This window comes from Pteronotus mesoamericanus, unplaced genomic scaffold (genome assembly GCF_021234165.1).
Source record: "Pteronotus mesoamericanus isolate MK-2021 breed Mesoamerican mustached bat unplaced genomic scaffold, CSHL_Meso_final contig_65, whole genome shotgun sequence".
Lineage (NCBI taxonomy): Eukaryota > Metazoa > Chordata > Mammalia > Chiroptera > Mormoopidae > Pteronotus > Pteronotus mesoamericanus.
The window spans coordinates 9,652,549-9,675,035 of NW_026555228.1; the positions used below are offsets into that span (position 1 = coordinate 9,652,549).

The window sequence follows — 22,487 nt, forward strand, 5'->3', positions numbered from 1 at the left end:
CACTGTAAAAGAAAAAAAAGGCCTTATCTTATAAAAACAATACAACAGCCCTGGCTGGTGTGGCTCCGTGGATTGAGTGCCGGCCTGCAAACCAAAGGGTCGCCAGTTTGATTCCCAATCAGGGCACATGCCTGGGTTGCGGGCCAGGTCCCCCGTTGGGGGTGTGCGAGAGGCAACCACACATAGATGGTTTTCTCCCTCTCTTTCTCCCTCCCTTCCCCTCTCTCTAAAAATAAATAAATAAATATCTTAAAACAAACAAACACGTTCATTATGTTCACCAGTACAGGCAAGTAGTCACTCATACTCCCACCACTTAAAAAAATCACCAGTGTTGCCCTGGCTGGTGTGGCTCAGTGGACTGAGTGCTGGCCTGTGAACCAAAAGGTCGCTGGTTCGATTCCCGGTCAGGACACACACCTGGGCCAATTCCCAGTAGGGGGTGTGCGAGAGGCATTAGTTAATCAATATATCTCTCACACATTGCTGTTTCTCTCCCTCCCTTCCCCTCTCTCTAAAAATATTAAATAAAGTCTTTAAAAAATCACCAGTGTTAACAGCAGGATTCATATGTACAGACAGGATTGTTGGTGAGAATAACTACATTTTTTATATTAAAAAGCATTAATTTATTTGAATGCTAAAGAAAAAATTAGAAATGAAACTGAAAGGGCCAAACTTCAGATCACTGTTTCTTCACCATAGGGGCTATTGGTTCCTAAAAGAGCTAAGTGGCTCTCACACCTGAGCCTGCATCAGAACCCCCTGGAGAGCTTGTTAAAACAGACTGTTGGAGCTTCCGGACAAGATGGCAGCGTAGGCAGGCATGGCTCACCTCCTCACACATCCACATCAAAATTACAACCAAAATATAGAACCGCCATTACTCACAGCCATCAGAAATCGAGTCAAATGGAAATCTGACAACTACAGAATTAAAGAAACCACATCCATCCAGATTGGTAGGAGGGATGGATGCGGAACAGGCTAGTCCCACACCCACATGCGGTGGATAAAATTATGGGAGTGATATCTTGGGACCGAGGAGTCCCAGCCCCACACCAGGCCTCTGGCGCAGAGTTCTGGTGCCAGGAAGATAAGTCCCCACAACGTCTGGCCACAAAAACCAGCAGAGATTGAGTCAGTGGAAGGAACTTCTGGAGCCCCAAGCAGTTCCTCTTAAAGAACCCACACGCGGACTCACTCAGACTCACTCCCTCTGAACTCCAGCACTGGGGTAGTAGCTTCAAAGGCACCAATGGTATACAGGTGTCTGAAGTGTCTGGCATCAAGGCGGGCGGAGGCTGTCGTCCCTCTTTCTAAACCCTGCCCCCACAGAGCCAGCAAGCTGGTGCCATATCTGAGACTCCACCAACCCGGCCAACAGTGTGTGACCCACCTTGGAGATCCCCAGAGACTCTGCCCCACCCAGTTTACTGGTCCACCTTCGCTGCTTTTCCATATGAATGGCTAGTCTTGGCTGACGCCTCACAACATCCTAAATCCTGTCAAACAAGCAATAGCTGGCCTCAGTGAGCCCCAGGCCTGCTTAGGGACTAGGAGCAGTGAGCCTAGATTCACAGCTTGGCTTCCCCTGGGAAACTCCAAGCTCAGCACAAGTAGCAGCCATCTCAGATTGCTTTATAGCTCAGACAGGGTGCCCCAGGCAAAACACAGGTGGGGGCTGACCTTGGCCTGCACCACCTGGGAAACCCCAGGGCCAGCACACCCAGTGGACAGCTACCGACCACATCAGAGCACCACCACCCTGCCCCTGCACAGCCGATCCTCCACAGAGGGCGAAGGTTGGTGATCAGTGGCCACAGCCAGTCCTTACAGCTGACTGGCCTGAGGGGTAAATCCCTCCCATTGATCTGCCAACAGCAATCAAGGCTCAACTACAAAAGGGAGCTATACTCAGCCCACACACAAAGGGCACACCTCAAGGACCCAGGTTGGGTGATAGAGGAGGCTGTGTCACTGGACCCTACAGGACACCTGCTACATCATGCCGTACTGCCAAGACAAGGAGTCAAAACAGTTCTACCTAATACATAGAAACAAACACAGGGAGGCTGCCAAGACGAGGAGACAGAGAAGCATGGCCCAAATGAAAGAACAGATCAGAACTCCAGAAAAAGAACTAAATGAAAGGGACATAAGCAATCTATCAGTTGCAGAGTTCAAAACTCTGGTTATAAGGATGCTCAAGAAGCTTAGTGAGGACCTCAACAGCATAAAAAAGATCCGTTCAGAAATAAAGGATACACTAACTGAAACAAAGGGCAATTTACAGGTAAACAACAGTAGAGTGGATGAAGCTGATTTGGAACATAAGGAACCAAAAACATCCAATCAGAACAAAAAGAAAAAAGAATCCAAAAAAAAAAAAAATGAGGATAGTATAAGCAGCCTCTGGGACAACTTTAAGAGGTCCAACATTTGCATTATAGGGATGCCAGAAGGAGAAGAGCAAGAGCAAGAAATTGGAAATCTAGCTGAAAAAATAGTGAAAGAAAACTTCCCTAATTTGGTGAAGGAAATAGACATGTAAGTCCAGGAAGCACAGGAAGTCCCAACCAAGATGGCTACAAAGAGGCCTACTCCAAGACACATGATAATTAAAATGCCAAAGGTTAAAGATAAAGAGAGAATCTTAAAAGCAGCAAGAGAGGTTAGTTACCTACAGGAGAGTTCCCATGAGACTGTCAGCTTATTTCTCAAAAGAAACTTTGCAGGCCGGAAGGGACTGGCAAGAAATATTCAAAGTCATGAAAAGCAAGGTCCTACAGCCAAGATTGCTCTACCCAGCAAAGCTATCATTTAGAATGGAAGGGCAGATAAAGTGCTTCCCAGACAAGGAAAAAACTAGAGGACTTCATCATAACCAAACCATTATTATATGAAATGTTAGAGGGGCTTATTTAAGAAAAAGATCAAAACTATGAACAATAAAATAGCAAGAAATACAAATCTATCAACAATTGAATCTGAAAAACAAACTAAGCAAACAAGAACAGAAGCAGAATCATGGATACAGAGAGCGTTTTGATGGTTGCCACATGGGAAGGAGGCGTGGGGAAATCGATGAAGAGGTGAGGGGATTAAGAAGTACAAATAGGTAGTCTCAGAATAGCCATGGGGATGTAAAGGACAGTATAAGAAATGGAGCAGCCAAGGAACTTATACACATGACCCACGGACATGAACAATGGTGGGGGGACTGCCTGAGGGAGTGGGGGGGGCTGGGTGGAGGGGGGCAAAGGGGGAAAAATCAGGACAACTGTAATAGCATAATCGCATAGAATAAATAAATTAATAAATAAATAAACCAGACTGCTGGGCCCCACCCCTGGAGTTTCTAGTTCAGTAGTTCTGGGGTGGGACCAAGAATCTGCACTTCTAACAAGTTTGCAGGCGGCGCTGATGCTGATGCGGTTGGTCAGGGACCACACTTTGAGAACCACTGTGCAAAGGTCAGAGAAAAGACTGTGAAAAACTTAAGGTTGGGTCACTAGGGTTTTTTTAATAATACAATCCTAGACATTAAAATTGGACATGACACTTGGCCATGAAAGATGAGGCAATTAACTCTTAGTCTTCATTCCACTTTCCCTCCCCCATGTACCAACTGATCAATGTATGTGAATTTTTCTTTCAAGAATGATATTTACATTCCATTCTACAACTGTAATTCCTCATTTTTAAAATCTCAGTTCTGTATTTCAGTGGACTCAGAGCTCCTAACCATTCCTTCTACTAGAACTTTCTTGGGAAACCTGGTCCCCTTTCTTGTGGGTTCCCAAATGTCCAGAACAGGGGTTGACTGGACCCAATCAAAGGTGTTCCACCTTACCCTCTGGGCTTTGGCTACCATCGGTGGCACTGCGACCTGACCTGGAAAAGTGCCTCCTCCTGGGGACTCTCCCCAAGGTCCTGAGATGGTGGCAAAGACTTCGCCTTCCCAAGGGTTTTCCATGGCTCCTCCACACGGCCTGGTTACCTGGCAGTCCGTGTCCACACTGGGACCCGTCCTCACCAAGATGCTGTCCATTTCATTTCTTTACTCAGTGCTCCTTAGGAGAGGGGGGGCGGGGAAGGCTTGCACCGCCCCTGCTGCATCAGCATCTTCTCCCCTTACCTCCTTGTTTGGTTGCTGCCGATAAAGTTGTGACAGCTGCTCATTGAGTTAACTATTTAATGGAGGAGGAGTTTCTGATCCAGTTTTACTTCTCCTGATTGTACCTGGAAATATCTACAGCCTTCAAAACAACTACTGAAAAATGTAGGGCTTATGGGTAAACTGTGCTCTATATTAAGCATCCACAAAATTATTATAATGTAACTATAATAGTAACTATAATAGTTTTTTCCAATAGCAAAAATAAGTATCCTCCAAAATATTTATAGTTTTCTCTGTGATAAGATTATGGATATTTTAATCAAAATTTATATTAATTAGATTTACATGCACCTAGAAGAAATAATACAGACAGAACCCATGTTCACTTACTCAGGTTTCCCCAGCCCATCAAATTTTGAAACCAGCAAAACCAACAGAGAAGGGCCTTTTGATTTTTGTGAAACCAGTGAGAAAGGAGTGTGACCAGGGGGCGCTCAACCAGGAACACCAGTGTTTCTCTCGACCTTCTGTACAGTATGTATGTCCAGTATGACATGTACACTCTAGACCCCAAGTCTCTATTTTTGTGACTCTTTCCCAACAGTTGATGAGGTTCCTCAGAGCAGGAACCGTGTCCTATCTTTGTCTTTCCAGTGCCAGGGAAGGGCCTACCACGCAGAGGAGGAAGGGGAGAAGGCGATGGTTTGGGACTTATCAAATCAACTTCTCTTCTACAGTCTTGGGCATTACTGAATTCAACTTTAAAAAAAATTGTTCAATTACACAGTCGTCCCCATTTTTTTCTCCATTGCTCTCCCCTGCCCTACCCACCCCCCACATTCAATCCCCCCTGTAGTCCTTGTCCAAGGGGCCCTTTATATGTGTTCCTTGACTTGCCCCTTCCCCTTCTTTCCCCCGTTTGCCTCCCTCCTCCGGGTCATGTCAGTCTGTTCCATGTTTCCGTGTCTCTGGTTCTATTCTGTTTGCTGGTTTTGTTGATTAGGTTCCACTTATAGGCGAGAGCATATGCTATTTGTCTTTCACCCCTTGGCTTATTTCACTTAGCATTAGTTCTCTCCAGTTCCATCCATGCTGTCACAAAATGAGCTCCTTTCTTTCTGCTGCGTAGTATTCCATTGTGTAAATGGACCATAGCTTTTTTTATCCACTCACTTGCTGATGGGCACTTAGGCTGTTTCCAGCACTTGGCTATTGTAAATAATGCTGCTATGAACATTGGGGTGCATAGGTTCTTTTGAATTGGTTTCAGGATTCTTAGGGTATAGTCCCAGCAGTGGAATTGCTGGGTCATAAGGCAGTTCCCTTTTTAGTTTTTTGAGGAAATTCCACACTGCTTTCCACAGTAGCTGCACCAGTCTGCATTCCCACCCACAGTGCACCAGGGGTCTCTTCTCTCCACAGCCTCACCAGCACTTGATTTGTTTATGATGGCCATTCTGACCAGTGTGAAGTGGTATCTCATTGTGTTATTTTTTTTTAAAAAATTGTATTTATTTTTAGAGGGTAAGGGAGGGAGAAAGAGGGAAACATTAATGTGTAGTTGCCTCTCATGTGCCTCCTACTGGGGACCTGGCCCACAATCCAGGCCTGTACCCTGACTGGGAATTGAACTGGTGACCCTCTGGTTCACAGGCCAGCACTCAATCCCCTGAGCCACACCAGCCAGGGCTCATTGTGGTTTTAATTTGCACCTCTCTGATGGCTAGTGATGCTGATCATCCTTTCATGTGTCTCTAAGCCCTCTGCATGTCCTCCTTGGAGAAGTGTCTGTTCAAGTCCTTTGCCCATATGAATTCAATTCTTTCCAGTCAATAAAAAAAAAAAATGCTATGGATAACCATTGTTCAACCTACATGAGAAAACCAGATGTTTAGATCTTAATAAACATTCTACTCATTGCTCATTCATTCAGCTAATATTAAATGAGTTCCTATTATGTGTCAAGTAGGATGTGGGGAGCTGACCCAGTACTATGAATGAGACAGATGTGGCCCCTGTCCTTATGTTATAGTCTAAATTATAAAGCAAGCCTTTCTTTTTAGGCTTTATATCTTATGCACTGAATGTTTTCTGACTATACCCATGCTACGAATATGTATTTTGCAATAACATGCTTTGCATTTTGACATGCAGATTTCAAAACCAGCAAAACCAACAGAGTGGGGCCTTTTGATTTTTGTGAAATCAGCGCCAAAAGTAAACACAAATATCCCTAAAAATGAAAATCAGTTGTGGAATGATTTAATACTGAAGCAGCCATTTTACCCTGAAATGCTACAATTAATAAAAAGAGCTAGGGAATCAATGCCATTTACTGAGTTACATTTTTATGCTTAATGTCTGTTTTCCCTATCAGATTGTCAGTACCATAAAGGCAGGCTCTATGTGCCTTTTTGTCTTGTTCATTGTGGTAATTTTAGCACAGAATCTGTACAATAAATATGTGTTAACTAAATGGTTCAATTTTTGAGGCTCATAACTCCCCCAGAACATGGGAACAAATGAAATAAGTCATTTTTAAATTTAAGGCAGATATTACGAGTACCTAACAAAACCTGAAGTTGTCATGTTACTGTGTGTACGCGTTTCTTTCTTACCATAAGTGGAATGTTAAATATGTTTGGAAAGCCTGGCCTATAGAGACAGAGCACAGCATAAGACAGGCCACCTACCTAAATTTATTACCTGATTAAAATGAAGTATTTTTTTAAAAATTTTAGTTTTTTCTTTTTTTTTTTAAGAGAGTGAGTGCGAGACACACTGATTTGTTGTTCCACTTACTCATGTCTTCCTCTTTTGCTTCTTGCATGCGCCCTGACTGGGGGGCCGAACCTGCAACCCTGGCTTATTGGTATAACGCTCTAACTAGCTGAGTACCGGCCAGGGCTATTACCTGATTGTAATGCAGCAAGTGTTCTCACCCCTCTTTTCACTGACCCATTAAGGAAACAGTGGCCCTACCTTTTAAAGGTATGTAAATAAATTAAATATTTGTAGTTTTTCACAATCTAGGCATGAAAAATCAAGTTCTTACCAGATTTTGATTTAAAAAGGTCTAAGTGCAGAAAAGTATTTTTAACATCAGTAGGCCCTAGCTAGGGCTGTAATTCTCATATGAAATTAAAATTATATTCTCACAAACTGGCAAGTAACTTCCTCAAGCATAACAAGCAACAATATTCTGTTTTATTATCAATAAACATTTCACAAAAATGTAATTGGGAATGTACATGTACTATTAAGCAGAACACAGAAAACAAAGAAATAAGGTATTAAGGCGTAAAATATCTTTTAAAATTCCATCAATCCTATCTTATACATAGTAGATATTCAATACAACTGAACTTTATTTTAAGTTCACTTTATACTATGTACTTGCAAAATGTGTAATGCTGTAGTAAAGTACAATTCCCAAATATGAGACTTCGTCAAAAATTTAAAAAGTCTTTAAAAATATGATATGCATAAGCTTGCCCTGAGGGAAAGTAAGATGGACTATAGCTTACAAAATCGTCACATATTTTCTACAATAGCATTTCAAAACTGGAAAAGAGCAAATAGTTTTGGAAAAAACTGAAAGAACCATTTACTAAAAATTCAGTGCACTCACTATCTGATGGAATATTTTGAAGCACCTTTTCTCTTGCCTTCTTATATCATAATATGAAATGTATGAATTATATAGGCCTTGATCTTCAGAAACTTAAAAAAAACTTCAAGTAATAAGACAAAATGTCATCAGAAAAAGAAAAATCCGGTATAAAATTTGCTACTGTAAGGCCACTGTTTAAAGTTCTTTCATGTGCAGATACTATATAATTCAGATACTTTTGTTTTCTATTACATAAGAAAAACTTTCCACATATAAATGTTTGGATATAACTCAGTTAAGTTCCCTATGAAACCATGCTCAGAGAACAATTCAACAAATAATGAATGCCCTTTTGAGACTTTTTGCAAAGAAACTTTAGTTAGACATCTTTTCAATTGAATACTGCAATTTAAAAGCCAGTGGGTGTGAAAAAGTTGCAGCATTCCATTACAGAGAAACAAAGTTGATTTTTTTCAAGGAAGGTACAGTATTAGTGCTTTTAGTGCCAATTCTAACTCTTGACAGAGATGCTCTCAAATATCCTCTTGTAGTGTTGTTTTCATTTGTAACAATTCCCGATTAGACTGCTATGGCAATGTTTGTACGTTCCTATGGAAAGAAAACAAAAGAAAGACAGACCAGTTATAACATCTGAGCTACAGTTTTGTTCACATTGCAATTTTCAAAATATTTACATTTATATAGTACCACTTGCGCCCCTAGTCCCAGCAAAGGTACGTGGAACCGCAAGCACGCAAAGTAACAACAGCACACATCACAGTGGGTATCAAATGATGTCACTAAAACAAAGAAAATGCACGGTACTCGACACATCGGTATTAGTAAGTTGATGAAAACGGCATCCTGCCATTGGGTGAGTTTCACTGCGGACAGCCCTGGCAAAAAAAAAAAAAATCAGCGCTCTTAAACAGTAGTCCCTCAGGTGCAGAGCCTCATGTGACATATGCACACCTTGAAACTGGTATTTTTATCTTTGTCATCATATAGTATCTAATTCTAAAACTATATGGACTCCTCCTGTGTGGCCGAGGGTGGGTGGGGAAGCGTTCTTGCTTTTGGCTGGTTACCCACAATATAAAAATACGAAAAGCTTCGATAAACACAGCAAAAGAAATTCACAACAGTAAGACAATGACTAAAGGGTAATGAACACGGACTCTATACTGTGATGCTATGTAAAATATTAAATTGCCAACCACAAACTGGACGTAAGACCATGCAACTAATAAAAGGGCAAAAATGGTAGAATCACATGTTATTTTGGGACATTAAAAATTATTAACACATAAATGCTTACCTTTTACTAGGATCTTACATTATTAAAACTGAAAGAAATTTAAAAGTTGATTTATTTTTTGGCATTTATATTAATACGCAAATGTTTAATTCCAAACAAAAACAGTACTGATAGAAAGTTCTTATTCTTCTTTCTATTTTGGTTAATGAAATATTCAAAATACATGCAAATATATTTGTGAACATTATTCATTTAAATAGAAGTAGACTTCATTGTATCCTATTTCTTTACTCAGTATATAATATTTAAAAAAGTCCGTTGTCTACTGACAACTTTAAAAGAATAGTCTACCTATAATAATTCTAAAATTTTTTTCAATGGAAATACCTTGTTTAGAAAACTGTACAATTATTCTGAATCATAGTCACCTTTGACACAGCTCCTTCTACACCATTTCTTGGACTGATCACTCCATTTTTCCAATTTTTTGAAAACCTAATTAAGCAGACTGCTGACCCAGCTAAGCGAGCACTACCCTCATCTAGGTTTTTATAACTTGACACTTGAGTCAGTGCAAATGCCCCCTTGTGGGTCTTCCTGCATCTCCTCTCCCCCCTAGAACCCTGCCTACCCACTGCTCACCAGTCGGTCACCTTCAAGTACTACCTTTTCCTTCTCGGGCAAGGAAGATACCCTATTACTACCACATCACATCCTGCTCAACCAAGTTTTTGAGGTCCTTTATAACTTGTATCCCTATCTCTACCCAGCTCGACACTCTACTGCCAACCGTGGACCTTTGGCTGGAGCCCCTGTGTGTCCTGCTCTGCTCCATGACTGAGCTCATAACCTACCCGCTCTGTGAAGAAGAGTAGAAATCAAAGTACTTAGCACACATTCCATGACTATTCCTAGCGCATTGATCTTTTCCTCCTCTCTTTAGGCACTGACCATCTGTGCAATTAAGCTCTTCAAAAATATGGTTGTATAGCAAATGGTTAATGTAGTATTCCTGACGGCTACCCTGTGAAAGGCCTGCTTACAAGGTTGGCTGTCGGCTGGCATCTAGGAACTTAGATTTGGGGAGGGTTCCCACCATTGATGAGTATCTTAACTGTGCGAAGAATACAGTGCATGCTGACACCTGTTTCCTTCTGAGAGTGGAATTTGGGTGCGTGCCTGGCAGGGGCTGCCTGTGTGACCAGCTCCCAACAAGTCTCCAATGCGCACCGAGTCTCTAACAAGCTTCCCTGGCTAGCAACATCTCACATGTGTTCTCACAGCTCATTGTTGGGGGAATTAAGCAAGTGTGACTCTACTGGGAGCAGACTCTTGGAAACTTGCACCTGCTGTGCCCCTGCACTTTGCCTGGGTACCAATTCCCTTTTCTGATTGTGCTGTGCAGCCTTCCACAGTGACACGTCATAGCCATGAGTGTTATTATATGCTGAGTCCCCCTAGAGAATCACTGAAACTGGGGTGGTCTGGGACCCCTGACACAATGGCTGCTGTTCACTAACTTTTACAGCTATGGATGGAAGTGTTTGTGTGAGTGTACGTATGTATGTGTTGTGTGTGTAAGATTCAATTTGATTCATTCAACAAGCATCTTCTAAAAATGGACAACTTGAAAGGCAACAGGGGAATATCTGAAAACTAATGAGATACCCTCTATTCTCAAGGAGCTGACCATCTATTTGGGGAGAAAGGAAGGTAAAGAGCAACAGAGACCCAATAAAAGGAGAGTGAGAGAGGGAAGCAGGCTTTGGTAAGGCTTCACAGTAGGTCTTAAAAGGAAATCAGGGTTTTAATAAGATTGGGGATCAGGAAGCAATTTCTAGCCAAGAAAACAGCGGGCACAAAGATACAGACACGTGAAAACATATGTTATACTCCAAAAAACAGAGGGTCCACGGAGAAAGGTAATTAGAAAGGTAGCTTAAGGCTGGACCTGGCTAATAAGTCTAGTCTCTTTTTTCATAGGCAACAAAACCCTTGGAAGGTGTTTGCACAGGAGCGATACGATTCAGTCTGTGTTTTGGGACAATGACTGGGCTAGTCGTGAAGAAACAAAATAAGCAAATCATAGGAAGCAAGGAAACAAGTTAGAGGCTCCAAAGAGTCCACAAACAGACCAGGAATACACAGAACGTAGCATACAGTAAAGGTGGCGTTTTCAATCAGTGGGGAGAGGACAAATTATTCAATACAGTGTTAGAAAAGCTGACTATCCAGTGGGGGATCACTGAGATCTTGACCTCACATTGTATCATAAATTCTAAATGGAATAAATATTTGTGTTAAAAATTTTATAACCATAAATTTAACCATTCTGGTTATAAAAATAACCATAAGGAATTTTTATAAGCATACCATGATACTTGTCAGACTTAGCAACATTTACAAGTTCTGTAATAGAAAAGCCACCACAAACAGCTGATGAAGACCAGCAAACTGTATGGCAGATGAGTACCCTCAGTAACCGGGAGCTCTGATAAGCCAACCAGAAAAGTACCACCCCTTAACAGAAACACTGGGAAAGCACAGAAATAAGGAAATTGAGGGAAGAAAGACAAAGGGCCAATAGAGACATCAAAATACAGTCACATCATTAACAATCAAAGACAGGCAAACGAGATTTCCTGCTATCAGATTGATAAAGACTGATAATGTGGAGTGTGCACTAGGGTGTAGGTAAACAGGCCCCTTCGTGTACCTCTGGGGAGAAGAGAAATGAATAAAAGGGGCACTATGGCAAGGTACCATAGTGTCAATGTTCCCAGGAGTATTACTGGAAATAATGAAAACCTGTAAGTTATCCCGAAGTCACTGACAGAGGCTTGGTTAAGAAAGTCAGCAATCATCAAACTGGGGTACGCAAATCCTTAGGGGCGGATAAAGACCTTCCAAGGGGTGTGCGGCTACAGCTAGCTTGGAGGGAATTAATTTCCCGATCTTAATTCGCAATGCTTGCTTTCCAGAATTAACCTGCCTGCACAACTGATTAAGTCTGATTCCCCACCTCCCACTTTATACAAGAAAGATACACCTTCTCATCCCGAATCTTACTACTTTGCAGTACCTGGGGAGCCCCAAAAAGAGGTGACTGGAACTACTGGTGACAGTGTGAAAAAAACGAACCCATGCTAACAGCTAGTAATAAACACCATACTGCTGCAGGTGCAACGGTTTCTGAGTCTTTGCTTTTGTTTAATACAGCAGAAAGGAGAAAAATTAAGTTGCCAGTGAAAGAATACTCAAAACACTTTTTGATGACAGATCACTAAGTGATTTTTCTGGCCTAGAATTCAGAGTGAGTCCAAAGAATTGAGTGGCTCTGCTATAATAAAAGTCCTTTCACTCCCACCTATATAATCATATAAACAAGGTTTCTCAAGACTTACATCTATAAAAAGAAAAGATAGAATTAGAATGGATATTTGAACACTGTTATGATTTCTACCAGCAATGAGTCATACTTATCTATGACTACATGAACTAACTAAAAAGATAAATATATTTCTAATAAAACTTTTCTGTCTAATCAATACTTTACAAAATATGTAATATATTTATGCTGTTTTTATCAATAGCAATGTTAACTCAATCCAGAGGAAATATTAAACACCTAATAGTCACGGAAATCTATTCACATTTATGTCAAGTTTGATTTGGTTATCAATAAAAGACTTTCAAAGAAAAGCCTATGGGGAAATTAAATGAAATCCAAATTCAAGGCAAAAAAAAAAAAGGAATGATGTAAAATTTCTCACTGTTTAAATGGATGACATCTGTTATCAAATTCCTGTGGTGTGCAGGTTCCACTGAAGAGACTTAAAACTATGATGTAACAGTTCTATTTAAGACTCAGTATTTATAATATGCCAGATACTATATTCTTTATAACAATTTAAACTTGTAATAAAAAATCAGATAACTAAACATGTGCAATGAGGTTAATAATTTTTCAAAATTTTAGGGTAAGTAAGCAAAAATATTTGAAAAGCAGTGAAATAAATAATACATCCACAGAGAGGAATACAATGCAGCCATTAAAAGCAATGAGTTAAATTACAAGATGAGTGAGTCACAGAAAGAAGAAGACTCGGAATGGCTGAAGGTAGGAGGACTAGGAGGATTAATAGGACAAGTTTCTGGTGTGGCTGGCGGGTTGCAGGAGCTGCAGACCATGAGGAGAAACCAGTGGTCTGGGGAGGAGAGCGCATTTTATTTTATTTTTAACAGTATTACTGCGATGTAATTCACACATCATACTGTTCGCCCATTTAAAGTGTACAATTCAACAGTTTTTTAGTGTATTCAGAGTTGTGTAACCATCAGTCACCATAATCAATTTTAGAATATTTCTCTCACCCCCCCTAAAAAAAACCCATACCGTATTGTTCCAGCCACACACACACAACCACCATTGCCCTAACCCTCCAGTCCCTCACAACCACTAACCTATGTTCTGTCTCTGTGGCTTGGTTTATTCTAAACATTTCCTATAGATGGAATCATACAATGTGTGGTTATTTTGTGGCTGGTTTCTGTCACTTAGCACCATGTATTTAAGGGTCACCCATGCCACAGCATGTGTCACTGCAAGAGTGACTTTGAACATGCTGAATTTGAGGTGCTTTCTGGACATCCATGTGAGGGTGCTGGGGGCTGCTGGAAATCTGGGGCCCTGGAGAGCAGTCAGGGCTGAAGACACCACCGGAGGCAATGGCTGAAGCCTTGGGAAAAGGTTGAGGGCAATGAAGGCAAGTACAAACAAGGAAAAAACAGAATAAAGAATATAACACTAGGGAATGCTTACATTTTTCAAGGATGCACGGAAGGAGAGAAATCACTAAGACAGAGAAGTCAGAGAAGTAGGTGGCGAAACTGGAGGCTCCAGGTCATAAACGTTTGAAGGCGATGAGGCTTCTACGCAATGTTTTTGCACCCTGGCACGCTTCGGTTTGAGGGACACGGCACGGAGGTAACAGATTTTTGTTGCTTCATCTGATCTTGTTCCTGTTCTAATCTTTGTACTCTATCACTTCCAAGGCTTTTTTTTTTTTCAACTCAAAAAGCCATAAATGCCAGTCTCTAACTTCCTTCCTGCAGTGTCTTGATGCTCTCTCCTTTGTCCCCTTCCTATCCATAGACAGAGCTCCGGTTGGCACCTAGCTCGCAGGCACGTGAGAACTGCTGGAGAATCTATGATGCTAGGGAACCCCATGTCTTCCTGACCAAATGCACGACTGCTCACAGTTTCTCAGAGGCAATGTGCCCAGAGGTGGCTTCATGAATTCTTATTAGGTTCTTTGTCCTATGCTGGTACATGGTCTGACCCTCAAGAGTTTCTGCAGCCCTGGCTGGTATGGCTCAGTGGATTGAGTGCTTGCCTACAAACTAAAAGGTTGTGGGTTCTATTCCCAGTCAGGGCACATGCCTGGATTGTGGTCCAGGTTCCCCAGGATAGATTGTGTGTGAGAGGCAACCAATCTATGTATCTCTTGCACATCAATATTTTTCTCCCTCCCTTCCCCTCTCTCTAAAAACTAAATAAACACAATCTTTTTTTTTAAATAAAGTGTTTCTGCAAACTTTCTGTGACAAGATATTTAACAGGGACAGTGGAGAAAAGATCAGCCTTATTCTAGGTGGTAACAGACATTCCTCCCACCCCTCCGTCGTCAAACCCAAGCCCAGATTCCAAAAGAAGGGAAATGCAATAAAAGGGAATCAGCCGGAACGGGACCGACATGACGAGTGCATGATAAATGAGGAGAAAGAACTTCAGTTCTGTACTTTCCTAATACTGCTTGGGAGTCTTACTACTTTGTAGGCAGCTGGGAAACCAAAGCGGTTTTAGGGAAGCCACAATGGTTCTGGAAATGTGACAGAGGAAGTATTAGGAGCACACCTCCCCCATCCCTCCCTGAGACTGGTGCTGGAGACAGGAAGCACATGTCTGATGCACAATAACCAGACCGTACTGCAGTTGAGCATAACAAGACTTTCAAGCCACGAATGAGCAGCCCAGGTATTTCAATATGACGGGAGAGTGAGAAGTCCAGACAGGATCCATCTAACCCTTCCTGATGGACTCTGAGGCACATGGGAAGATGTTCCAGCATACCTAGATGAATTAATTCATCACGCACCCTTAATTAATCTAGGTGGTGGTCTAATAACAGTGAAATGAATGAAGTCCCTATTAGGGCAAAAAGTCAAAGCCGGGAACAGATGGTAGTCAGACTAAGGTTTCTCTCTAAGACAGGAGCTTCGAAGTTCCCTCTAATGCTGAACTTGGGATGAAAAGTGATGTAAAGGGCACCTCACATCCAGTAACCCCATTTGAGAAGTGTCCCTAATATAAGGGAAAAGGGAAGCTAGCAACATTAGAAGGAACCAAAGACTCCAGGCCTCCACCTCTTTTCCTTAGGGCATGAACGCTGAGGTAAAATGGAATTAATAGGTCTAAACCATCAGCGTCCGCCCGTGGAATGGGGTTTCGGAGGAGTACACTGCTGCTGGGGCAGCACTAAAGCCAAGTAAGCCTGAAGCGCCTTCGTCCACACCGTGGCAGAAAGAGACCAGCTGCAATGCCTTCTTACTTTGCCTGAAGGTTAGGAGAGTATGCAAGCGCAGTCCCACTATTAAGGAGGGTGCTAAGAATAGTAGGACACTGACTTCATGCTGTACTCACAGAGTCTGCCTTGTTCAGACACAATCTATAAAAGCCTGGCTATGGCTTGCTTGCAGGCACTGACGGCAGCCAGACTGGAGAAACCCCTGTCAAAGTAGCTACAACACAAAGACATATGAGGTAGTATCCAGAAGGGTGTGCCTAAGAAAAGCAATAGTAGACATTGATTTTTTTTTAAACCCGACGAGTTGGGACCACCTCTAAAGCACTCAGATGGCAGTGAAAGGCAACAGGAGGGCAGGGCCATGACCTGCGTTGAACCCTAACTAGTTGCTACATTTTAGATGACACAAAAAGCCTAAGCACCTAAAGACAGGAGACCTGGAGTAGACAGTGGCTCCTTCTAGGACACACTTCTCATGTCCTAAGGTGAAGCCTTGACATGTAGTTTCTCTTTGCTGTTAGGCAAGGCTGGCGGTCACTGTGGCCTGGAAGATGTGGGTGTCACTGGGAACTGGGCCAGATGAGACAGACAAACGTGATGCGATGGAGCAAGTTCAGTGAGCGCACAGGAAGCACAGGCCGAGGCAGGCAGACAAGTGAGTGCTCAGGAGTCCCAAATCATCAAAAGACTAGAGGTAAAAGGGAGTTAAATGGAGCTAATGCTTAAAGTTCAAAAAAGAACAGGAAAAAAACCCACATAACATGTATCTGAAACGCAACCTTAAAATTGAGGAAAAGGCTCGTCTCGGCTTTCCTCCTTGAGTGGAAATCAATGACTAGCTTCCCTGAGACCATTCAGGCTGCCGCCTGCGATTGGGGACAAATACCTAAAAGATCTGTTGCAAGGAAATTTGCCACAAAAGACAGGAAGAGAAGGAGCACCTCAATCCAACAGTACAGAGGTGTACAAGAGGGAAAAATGACACCAATTGCGCTCACATTTTTAAAGGAGAGATGATGGCTTTTATAACACTTAGGGTGACATACACCGTGAAATTAGAAACCTCTTCTAAGGCACTGTTACAACTGGGGCGTAAGAGAGGTTCAGGAAATACTATATTTAATTTGAAAACTTAAATCAATTGTCAACTCCATTCTACTGATCCATGTTTTGAAAAATAAGTTTTACTAAAATCACTAAGCAAGCTCGGTGTAAAGGCTTCACAGGCATGATTAAGGAAACATTCATGGTTAGGAAATTTATAAAAACACAGTTGTACTATTTGATAGCAACACTGAATATACATATGTTTCTCAGAAGAAAATAGCAGCCCAAAATTATTAACAAAAATGAGTCAAAAATTGACAAAGATACCTCACTTAACTTCAATTCTATTATTCTCATCTAAAATATATGTAGAAGGTAATTTTATATCATGTTTATGCTGCATTTTCAAATACCAACATGGCAAATTTAAATAAAATCTATCTACAACTAAGAGTACTAAATTCAACTTATCAAGTAAAAAACTTTTTATTAACATTAACAATTAGCGTAAAGTGGTGATGGTCACACAACACTCTGAATGTAATTAATGCCATTGAATTGTATACTTAAAAATGGAAAATTATGTTATATAGTTTATCACAATAAAACATAGATGAATGGGGAGGAAAGAACAGTTAATGTATTTTGCATTTATGCTCCCTTTTCATATACTCAGTTCAATATTTTTTGGTACTTGGATGATTCACATTTTTATAAGGCTAAAATATATCAGTTGAAAGTATTTACCTGAATTTCCATTTCAAAAATTAATCATGTAACAGAAAGTCTAAAGTAAAAAGTTTAAACAACTGGCATAGTCCAAGTATTTGAGATATAACAGCTAAAAGATTAAACAGATTAAGATGAAGATTAAACAGTCTCACAACTCAGTTACCACCAGCCCTTGAAGTTTTTCTGCAACTATCATACAATAAAAGTATTTTTGAAATCTAAGTTGTTTTTCAAGTCAAATTAAAAAACCCAATTTATCTATTAAACAGAGGTAATTTAGAAGTTCAAAAGTCACTCAACATTTTTAAATAATCACAAAACCAACTAACCTTCTTTTTCTTCTTCAGTAATCTTTCTCTGAATTTATTAGTGATAAATCCCTTTGACCCAGCGAAACGTAAACGCTGATATTTGGCCTGGATGTACAAGCTCTTCTGGACCACGCCTGATTTAGACTGGGACTGGAATCTGCCACCTCTAAAGCTGGTCTGTAAAGGAAAAAATAATTAAATGTTAACACCAGAGACTCCAAATCTACTTTAATAGCATAAGAAATGGGAAATTTTCTGGTATTTAGAGCTGCCCTTGATTCCAGGCACTACAAATATTAAAAGAGTAGAGATTAATGATAGTAATAAAGTACATTTTCCTCAAACTAGCTTCCTAGCCTATTTTTTATGTAATTAGTTTTAAATTTACATAAAACCATTTTAAAACTGTTAAGTTAAAAAATTTTGAAATTCTTGAAATTTATCATGCTAAGATAAATACAACCCCCAAAACTTCTAATGAGCTAAAATTATCCTTGTTATTCATAGTGAAATATATCAAATCACAAATGGAGGGGAAAACATTAGATGTCAACATCTATTTAAGAATTGACAACTCCCTTCACTATATTCTTGTCAATACCTTCAGGCCAATCTTTCTTTAACATAAAAATTTCATTACAGCAAATATTTTCAAGAGTTATACTTAAAAAGCCCATTTCCTCACCTGCATACTGCAGAGTATTACAACAGATGTAAAAGAACAATGAGTATTTGTGTTTCCCATGTGGGAAATGTACAACTGGTGTATTATAGTGGAGTAATTATAAAAATCAAGTATATTCCTCTTTCTACAATTATTTAACAAAGGGTATGTCATGCATAATGAAGCACACAGTTTATAAAAAGTATCCCACGTCTATTTTCCAATCATTTTCTTAATGCTACAAAATATTCAGGTTAAAGAGAATTATAAAAAGACTGTGATTTTTGTTAAAACTATCTGCACAAACTAAAGACATGAGAACTAATCTTCAGATTTACGCTGTCTACTTTCACATATCTAATAAGATGATTTCTAATTCTGGCTTTGAATTATTCCGATTAATATAACATTTTAATGAAATAACTTCTTTTCTTAGGAAGGATTATTTTTCCTCCTTCTATTCTACTATTAAGAATGGTGGACTTCTAAATAATCAGATTATATCACACAGCTTCAAATGAATGGTCAAGAAAATTATTGCATATATTTTAAAAAATATTTATAATTAATGTCAAAGAACTTCCCATTAAGGAGAGGGGGAAATAAGAAATAGATCTTATAACAATAGTAGAAAAATACTACAATCAACTCTATCTGACTAATGATTAGAACAACATATAGGAAGCACTTAAATCTGAAAGCCCATTCACACAAAGTTATGCAGACATCACATTTTCAGGTAATGATTTTATGCTTCAACAGATTGAAAGATTGTAAAAAACATGTTGATATATTCTATGGCCATAGCTATTTTTGAAAACCTAACATCACACATGTTTTTAGCAATATTACGTACTCAACGCCTATTAATCATGTTGCTCACAGTGGAAAAAAGTATTTTGTCATCTAAAATTTTGACTCTCAACAAGTCAGGTAGTAACAGCAGGTCACTCAGCTGCCCTCCGACTCTGTGGGATAGCTTATATTACCTTTCTGCTCATGCTAACTTCCTATGAATGGGCTAACTACTCCATTTGGCTTGCCTGTTCCTTTTACAGACACCAAAAAAGAACTCAGATCCCTTTCTAAAATTTTTGGAAGGGGGAGGGAAAAAGACCTGGTGGAATGAAAAATATGAATAAAGTACCTATCATAAGCAAGAAAATTAGTCCAATGGATTTAAAAAGCACTTCAACCTCTGAGAAGCAAGGAAAAAACTGACAATGCTTTGCACTGTAATTCTTATCCCATATGTTTGGGGGATGAGGTTATTTGGATAATCAATTCTAACATGTTAGTTGATTGTAACTATCACTTACGTCAGACACAGTTGTACCAATAGAATGCAATGGAATTGTTTCGGCAAAGCCTGCTGGACCCGAATCCTTCTCTGATGATTGACCCAAAGGGCCCCTGAGGGCTGCATATCTACAGGCAGGGATTTTCAACCTGTGAATCCTGGAGAAGGCTCTACAGTTATGCATTTACACCTCAGAGGTAAAGAGAAGGACTTGGAGGGTTTGGGGCCTTGCCTGCCTCCCCACCTGAAGCTTCTCTCTCTGGATCTGTTTTATGTATCAGTATTTCCATGTAACATTTGTAAAAGGGTTCCACTGACTTAAAATATATTGAAAATCAAGTCCTGAGGAAAGGGGTCATCATTAAATTGATTCAAGTTAACTATAAATGCCCAGAAATGATAGGTTATAGCTATTTGAAATGTTACAAAACAGCTTTTAATTTACTACTACTTAGAACATTATGTTCAAAGTATAAACTAAAAGCTAGAATTAAATGGAAAATAACACTCAATAATTTAAAAGACCTTCTAAAGCCTCGTGTTTTGATGGTTTCTCTCAACTCCAAAAGGTGAGTAATGTCTTTTCTCTGCATGGTGTAATTAGGCATGAAAAAAGTATTAGCATGGGCGAACACACTTTAAAGTTTGCTTTTAAAACTTCATTTTACCACAAAAAAACACCCATTTTGAATGCACAGGATTAAGAACACAAAGATGTAGCTTAGCTACAGGAACATATGCACACACATCTCCCTTCACGTAACCCATGCCAGTTTGTGAGGGACTGGTTTAATTTATGAATGTGAGAAGTATAAAAAAAAATACTCCTGCTAACACAATGGGTAATTTTTGAGAATGAACCAAAACTGTAGCATTTATTCAGGCATCCAGAAGAGAAACAGGCCCATTTCATCAGAAGTTGCTAAAGAATTCCCACTGTGTAAGAAAAAAACAAATTCTCAGCACTGTAGGAGGCAGGTCTGGCTGACTCAGATAAATGATTTGAGTAGACAGATGCTCTGGCCATGACCAGGAAGCAAACAGAAGTCAGGGTGTAAGACGGTAACTACAAAGACCCTGAATCCTTCGATGGCAACAGAAAAGATGGGGCCCATTCTGAAAAATGGTTTCTTTTTCCCAAAATAGCAGTATTCTAACCTTCTCTTTATTCCATTTGGAGTTTATACTTCTCACAAATCTTCCTTTTTTACACCTTTACCTCTCTTCTCAGTTTAAAAAAGAAGTCACATAAAACTCTTTTGATAGTAGTCATCTTGAATTTCAGTAAGTGCAAGAAGGTACGTGTAATGAGATGAGACTTTTGGGGACTCTGGGAGGGAGGAGGTGTATTTTGCACGTGAAGGTAAAGATGTGAATCACTGCGGACAGTGGGACCCCCGTCATCCCCACCTTGCAGTACCCAGGCCCCTATGTCACCATCTTCCTTTGAGCGTGGGCTAGACCTAATGACTTGCTTCTTACAGAGTATGATAGAAGTGATGGAATGTCACTTCTGAGATTCGGTTACACACACACCCTGGCTTCTCTCTTTCCATCTGGCACTTTGCTTGCTCTTAGGGAAGCCAGCTGCCATTTGTGAACTGCCCCATGAAAAGGCAAATTTTTAAAAACAAAAATGCAGATTAGTGGGTAGCAAACATGAGGGCTCTTATTGGGGTCATGAAAATGTTATACAATTAGATTATGGTAATGGTTATACATTTTGGTAAATTTACAAAAAATCATTAAATTATACCTCTAAAACAGGCAAATTTCATGTAAAATTATACCTTACTAAAGTTACTCTTAAGTAAAAAACAAAACAAAACATACTAGCACTAAAATAAATGCAATAAAATCCTGCTAAATCAGAGACGGCCATTTCTTCTGTCACAATAACCGTATGTCTCAACAGAATCTTAACGTTGAACAAAAGAATTATAACCCTTACTTACTGAATAGTTACAAACATTATGAAGAATATTGGTGATCCCCGTACATGTAGATAAATGTGAGGAGAATAAAATGTATGAAAATGAAATATTTGGACATGCAATCTTACCATGTAAGTTCTCTGAATAAATTTTCTAGAATTTGATTTTATAGCCCATTTAGGATTTTGGAGTCCACCAACCTGAGTTGAAAAACTGAAAGACTCATCATTCCTAATAAAATGAGAGAGAGAAAATAAGAGTCTTTTATTAGTTTACCTTTATCCAACAAATAAACAAGAGAAATCAAATTACCCCCTTCAGAGACAATTAAAGAAGCACAATGGTAAAAATAATCTCAGTGATCCATCACTAAATAAATTACAAATGAAAGTTATCAGGGTTAAAACCGTCATTTTTCAACAAACATTACTGAGCTAAGTTGGAAGTTAGCAACGGGGTAAAACAGAATTCTTGGACCGGGGTTCTCAGTCTGAGGTCCAAGGACAGGTGTCCCGAGGGCTGTAGACCCTTGAAACCCTACTAGAATGTGTGTTTTCGGAGGGAAGATAACAACTGCTCTCAAGCCTGTGGCAGCACTGGACCCTGTTGCTGACAGACTCTTATTGGTGAAAGCACTGGGGAAGTGGCGTGTGATGGACTCAAAGTCCCCTCACTGACAGAGCTGGGGCCTCTGTTACTGCTGGGTCACAGTGACAAAAGACAGCTCCCCTCTGCTGTTGCCACTAGGTCCAGAGGCCAACAAGGGGTCTTCCCAGAGGGAAGGCAGCCCTATGTGGGTGGGGGGGTGGGGTCTTTCCTTGGGCTTCTCCTCTAACCCCAGGGCCTCATTTCCACAGTCCCCGGGAAGTTCTCTCTCGGTCCACCCACGTCTCCCTGCGATGCTCCTCAGACCCTTTC

General features: G+C 40.2%; 1 protein-coding gene across 1 annotated transcript in view; it reads right to left on the bottom strand.

The window, feature by feature from the left end:
* Positions 1 to 22,487, bottom strand: part of BCLAF3 (BCLAF1 and THRAP3 family member 3) — a 77,131-nt gene that overhangs the window by 16,818 nt on the left and 37,826 nt on the right. Inside the window, exons 9-10 of the mRNA XM_054581003.1 lie at positions 21,698 to 21,800; positions 17,690 to 17,848 (exon numbers count right to left, since the gene is read on the bottom strand). Of these exons, the coding sequence (XP_054436978.1) occupies positions 17,690 to 17,848; positions 21,698 to 21,800 (262 nt within the window). The remainder of the gene's footprint in view (positions 1 to 17,689; positions 17,849 to 21,697; positions 21,801 to 22,487) is intronic.